At 38.3% G+C, this 6,125-nt stretch overlaps 1 protein-coding gene across 2 annotated transcripts; it reads left to right on the top strand.

Moving 5' to 3' along the window:
* Nucleotides 1–570: 570 nt before the first annotated feature.
* LOC105309300 (T-cell surface glycoprotein CD1b-like) lies at nt 571–4,775 on the top strand. 2 transcript variants are annotated; one of them, XM_011385430.2, is made up of 6 exons: nt 571–752; nt 1,039–1,305; nt 2,602–2,880; nt 3,071–3,214; nt 3,770–3,863; nt 4,477–4,775. In XM_011385430.2, exons 1-6 carry the CDS (start codon nt 692–694, stop codon nt 4,496–4,498), a joined length of 867 nt encoding a protein of 288 aa, XP_011383732.1. In that variant the 5' UTR covers nt 571–691; the 3' UTR covers nt 4,499–4,775. The 2 variants fall into 2 exon arrangements, with proteins under 2 accessions (XP_011383732.1, XP_011383731.1); XM_011385429.2 differs by having other exon boundaries at nt 3,071–3,349.
* Nucleotides 4,776–6,125: the final 1,350 nt, after the last annotated feature.

Here is a 6,125-nt window from a genome sequence, read left to right as displayed (position 1 = left end):
CACCACCTTCTGGTAACTCTGGCATGTTAAGAAATGTAAATTGAGTTTAATTGCAGAAAATGTAGTATGCTATCTAGACGAGGTTTTAAATGCTCTTTGTAAATGATTGTCAACACATACACAAATACATACACTCACGTGATCAAGAATGTGGGATTAGGGAGACAAGACAGAGCAATGAGGGAAGAAAGAAGAGCCACTGGAAATGTGGAGAAGAGGTAATGATAGAGTGCCAGAAAAGAGAGAACCATGGGGAGGAAGGTCTATTTGGGTGGGTCAATCAAAAGAATCTTTCTAGATTAAAGTAGGCTAGAAGCAGAACAATTATTTAATATTTAACAGATGTTGCAATAAAGGATTAGGGAAGTGAAATAATTTTTTAGGATCAGATGAGAGCTTTTTCAAGTTTGTAAGTATGAAGAAAGCTGAGGTCAGGAAGAACAACTGGAAGCCAGGGAGATTAAAAAAAAAAAAAGTCTGGAAATCAAGGGCTAGAGTGGAAATGAGAAGCAGAGAGGGAGGCCCAGGGCTGGGGGAGGTACAATTTTTCTCCAATGTGCAACATGGATGAGGAGCATATTTGTCAGTTGGAAGAGAGAGGAAGTTACTAAAGAGTATTGAGAAAAAGGTTTGCTGAAATCAGAGATCATTCGTGGGCTCTTAGGAGTCAGAAGTTCTATCTCCCAGTGAAATGCTGCCTCCGTCACTTCTATTGCTAGCAGTTCTCATCTCAGGTGGTGACAATGAGAATGGTAAGAGTACTCTGGCAGCCCCCAGCATGGGTGTAGGGGGTCTGGATAAAAGCATGCTGCACTTACCCCTATGGTTCTGGGTCCTCCTGTATCCAGCCCTCCTCTCGTTCTGTAGGTCAGGGATGGCTTCTGAGGCCCTGCACAGGCAAATGTCTCAGGATTTATTTTGTTCTTCAGACTTTGGGTTCTTTTGCTCTAGATCTTTTCTGTTTTCATTTTTTTTTAAAATATTCCCTCCTGCTTCTTCTTTTCTCCTCACTTTTTTTTATCCTTCTACTACCCACAGCTTTCCAGGGACCAACTTCTTTCCATGTCATTCAGATATCATCCTTTGCCAACAGCACCTGGGCACAAAATCAAGGCTCAGGCTGGTTGGATGATTTGCAGATTCATGGATGGGATAGTGACTCGGGCACTGCTATTTTTCTGAAGCCCTGGTCCAAGGGCAACTTCAGTGATGAGGAGGTGACTGAGCTGGTTGAGCTATTTCGAGTCTATTTAATTGGATTCATCCGGGTAATACAGGACCACGTCAGTGAATTCCAGATGAAATGTGAGTGCAGTCCTCGGATCTGGGGAGCTTCTCGTTGAATTTTTTTTTTCTCTTGGTTTAGACTACTATTCTCCATGAACTTTCTCCCCTCCTCACTTTACCCAACTGCACGCACACACTTCTCTAAAGTAGTCTCCAGTCAGACTTCATTCCAGATTTTTCCTGCTTCCTGCATTCTTGTCTGATAAAGATATCCTTTTGTAACCATCTCCTGGTTTGTTTGTGTATAATTTTTTTCTCTCTCAAACCTTAAGAAAGAAGTCCTCTTTTCTTACACTGTGCTTGAGTAAACTATAGTGTGACTTCCTCCCCTTCCAATCCATCTCCTCAAATATCTCCTGCTTGATCCCTCTTTTCAATGAAATTCTCCTGTTCACCCTGGAATGTTGTACTCCTGACTTCATCACCCTGCTTCTCACACTTTGCGCCTCTTCTCCCTTCTTATCCCTTGTATGTCATTACAATAGCCCTTCTCTAGCATTTTTGACATGCATACTTCTCCCCTATGCTCTTCTTTCTAGAAAGTCTCTGAATACAGTCATGCACCACTCAATGACAGAGATATGTTCTTAGAAACATATTATTAGGTGATTTCATCATTGTGCAAACATCATAGCATGCACTTACACAAACCTAGATTGTATAGCCTATTATACACCTAGGCTCTATGACATTGCTTATTGCTCCTAGTCTACAAACCTGTACAGCATGTTACTATATAAAATAATGTGGAATTAAATCAAGCACAAGAGGATATAATGCAATCAAGAGACACATGAGATGTATGAAGTTACTGCCAGTGTAACACAGCACACTGTTTTACAGCAAATGTGTTTTTTTTATAAGTAGGAAGAATATACTCTAAAATAATAAAAAGTATAGTAAATACATAAACCAGTAACATAGTCATTTATTATCATTATCACGTATTATGTACTGTACTTTGTATGTGCTATACTTTTATATAATTAGTAGCATAGTAGATTTGTTTACACCAGCATCACCACAAATATGCAAGTAATGTTTTGTACTATGATGTTATGATGGCTACAGTGTCACTAGGCAATAGGAAATTTTCAGCTCCATTATAATCTAATGGACCACCATTGTACATGTGGTTCATTGCTGATTGAAATGTTGTTATGCGGCATATGATGGTACTGAGTTGGTTGTTGGCTCATCATTTCACATCTCAGACTTTTCTCCCCACAAATATCCAACACCCTAGGTCTTTCTCCCATCCATTTCTTTCTTGTTTGCATTTAATAACATTTTCTCTGATTTCCTTCTATCCAGACCCCTTTGAGATCCAAGGCATAGCAGGCTGTGAGCTGCATTCTGGTGAGGCCACAGTAAGCTTCTTGAGGGGAGCTTTAGGAGGACTGGATTTCCTGAGCTTGAAGAATAATTCATGTGTGCCTGCCCCAGAGGGCGGCAGCAGGGCACAGCGATTCTGCACGCTCATCGTTCAGTACCAAGGTTTCTGTGATATCGTAGAGAAGCTCCTCTTAGAAACCTGCCCTCGATATCTCTTGGGTGTTCTCAATGCAGGAAAGGCGGAACTGCAGAGGCAAGGTTAGTCCTGTTCTCTCTTCAAGACCTTTCTATTTCACTTCCCACCACCTTCTTTAAATTTAAGATTAGATGGTAAATAAGAAGAGAGGGGTTTAATCAATAAATGATTTGGTTTCCAATGGTTTTTTGAGTACCTATGCTCTAGATTAAAGCCATAATCTGGCACTGTCCCTTCTCATCCCTGCTACAGTAAAGCCCGAAGCCTGGCTTTCAAGTGGACCCAGTCCTGGGCCTGGCCGTCTGTTGCTGGTGTGTCATGTCTCAGGATTTTACCCAAAACCTGCATGGGTAATGTGGATGAGGGATGAGCGGGAGCAGCCAGGAACTCAGCAAGGTGACATCCTTCCCAATGCTGATGAGACATGGTATCTCCGAGTAACCCTGGATGTTGTGGCTGGGGAAGCAGCTGGTCTGAATTGCCGAGTAAAGCACAGCAGTCTAGGAGGCCAAGACATTATCCTTTACTGGGGTGAGAAAGAACTGGGGGCCAGCTGTAAATGGGAGAGGATGATCCTCAGGCATTGAGGGAAGGACTAGAAAAATGATGAGACTTAATGGAGAGAGAGAGGGAGATGAGAGAGAGAGAGAGAGAGAAAGAGAGAGAGAGAGAGAGAGAGAGAGAGAGAGAGAGAGAGAGAGAGAGATTGGAGATGCCTAAGGTATAGAAGAGGTAAGAATAAAGAATCTATAGATTGTGTGAGATAGGGCAAGAGAGAGAGACAGAGGATGGATATGAACATATGGTGTCAGGAAATATGATAGAGTTACAGATACTCATACATCAGCAGTAGGCGAATAACAGTTCTGACACCCAGATGGGCAAAGGAAGCTCAGGAGAATTAGAGAATGAGTTTTGAAGTGACATACTATGTCTTTCCCCAATTGCCAGGAAGCCCCACCTCCATCGGAGTGATATGTTCAGCAATAATAGTGCCTTCCTTGATTCTTTTGATATGTCTTGCGTTATGGTTTTTGAGGCGCTGGTGAGTTTTCTAAAATTTTATCTTTTTTGTCTACTTTTCATTCTTTTACATCACTGTATCTATTTACATCACTTTAGCCTCTTTCTACAATACCTTTTCCCCTTTCTCCTCAATTTCCATCTTTTTAATGTAAATCTATTCTTTAATTGTGGTAAAATATACATGGCATAAAACTTACGATCTTAACCATTTTTAAATGTACAGTTTGGTAGTATTAATTACACTTTATACCCATTAAACAACATCTCCTAAATTTTTGCTCACCCAGACCCTGACAACCACCATTCTACTTTCTGCTTATATAAATTTGACTGTTCTGGATACCTCATATAAGTGGAATCATCAATATTTGTCTTTTTGTGAATGGATTATTTCATTTAGCATAATATCCCTATGGTTCATTCATGTTGTAACATGTGTCAGAATTTCTTTCCTTTTTAAGGAAAGCTGAATAATACTCCATTGTATTTATATAACATATTTTACTTATTCATTCACCTGTCAATGAACATGTATTGGTTCTACCTTTTTTGCTTATTATAAATAATGCTGCTTTAAAGTGGATGTACAAATATCTCTTACATAGAGCTAAATTTGCTTGTGTTCTTAACAGGTCATATCAGAATATCCCGTGAGCTTTCATCATTTCTCATTAATCATTTGGAATAAGTACCCAGAAGACCAGAATCTCAAGTTTTTGGCCCAGGAGTCAATCTCATCATATTTAATCAAATAATCATCATATTTGATCAACTCAGAGTTCTCATAGGTTGTGAAATAAATCGTAATTTATACACCAGCAGAAAAATAATTAAGGACTGTGAATTTATTATGAGATTTTATCAATACTAGAATCCACTCAGATTTTATAGATGTGAAATGTGAAGAAGAATGTATCTCAGAATAAATAAAATAAAGTACATATGGTCTTACTTTTTTGCAACTTTAAAAAAGTAAAACCATCTTACAATTTTACAACTTTATAATGGCGTGAAAGTGATACACAATTCAGTAGAAATCATACTTTGAATTATGATTTTTTCTGGGCTAGTGATATGATGCTGGGCAGTGGCAGTGAACCACAGCTCCCACTTGATCAGGGGTGTCAACAACTGACACTCTATGATGTGTTCATTGTGTTAGATGATTTTGCTTAACTGCAGGCTAATGTAAGTGTTCTGAGCATATTTAAGGTATGCTAGGCTAAGCTGTGATATTCAGCAGGCTAGCCGAATTAAATACATTTTTGACATTCAATATTTTCAATTTACAATGGATATATTGTTATGTAACCCTATCATAGGTCAAAGATCATCTGTGTACAACTCAATGGTGACAGCACCTTGACTTACTATTTTAAAAAGTTTTTTTTTTTCTGCTTCTGCTGAAATATTATTTGTCAAAGTAGGGTTACTATAATTATGCTGAAATAATTGTATTTGCAGAGATGCTGACCATTTTTTAATATAATTCTCTTTATCTGCCTGGATGACAACCCTCATGGCCCATCTGTGATGCTTCTTTCTCTGAGAAGCTTTACCTAATGCTATAGTGAAAGTAACCCTCCCTTGGGTATTACACAAAGATCTCCTTTACTCTGTGCTCTCAAAATTGCAGTTATTAATGTTTTTATTTCTCTTCTACTTGCAAGTCCTTTGACAGAAACCTTGCTCTAGGTGGATCCCTGGCAAGATCTTTAACTTGAATATGTATCTGTTCAGTAAATATGATCTGAGTTAATATAACTGCTATGTTAATGGTCTTTTCTCAAAATCATTGTCTTCCTCTTTTTTTTCCTCTCTAGTTAATATTCTAGATTTCCCTTTTATTAAAATAGTTCTCACTTAGAAAAAAAAAAAAAAAAAAAAAGCTTGCTCTCCTTGTTTATGTCCTGAACCCCTCTGAAGAAAACCACTTGTGCCCATACTAGAACTATAGTTTATCTATAAAGACTCATCAGGATAGGATCCTGCTCCTTATTTTTCTGTGAGAATGAGTGAGAGAGGTAGGATGGGTGTGGGATAATGGTGCAGGGGGGTTGTTAAATATTCAAGCAAAAAAATCAAAAGAGCTTTTCTTGCCCTCAAGGACATTGAGATCTGTGGTATATCAGTTCAGATATATCTTTGTTTTACATTTACTTTTATTTATTTATTTTTGCTTATTCCATAGTTTTTTAGAAACATTAAAAAAATTAATCTCATCTGATTAAAATAGCAGCAGGAGGGAGATGGAAAGAATTTGAGTACATTTTTTGTAGGA

Source organism: Pteropus vampyrus, unplaced genomic scaffold (assembly GCF_000151845.1).
Source record: "Pteropus vampyrus isolate Shadow unplaced genomic scaffold, Pvam_2.0 Scaffold715, whole genome shotgun sequence".
Classification (NCBI taxonomy): Eukaryota; Metazoa; Chordata; class Mammalia; order Chiroptera; family Pteropodidae; genus Pteropus; species Pteropus vampyrus.
Note: the sequence above shows the minus strand (reverse complement) of the source record. Positions and strands in the feature narration are given on the sequence as shown.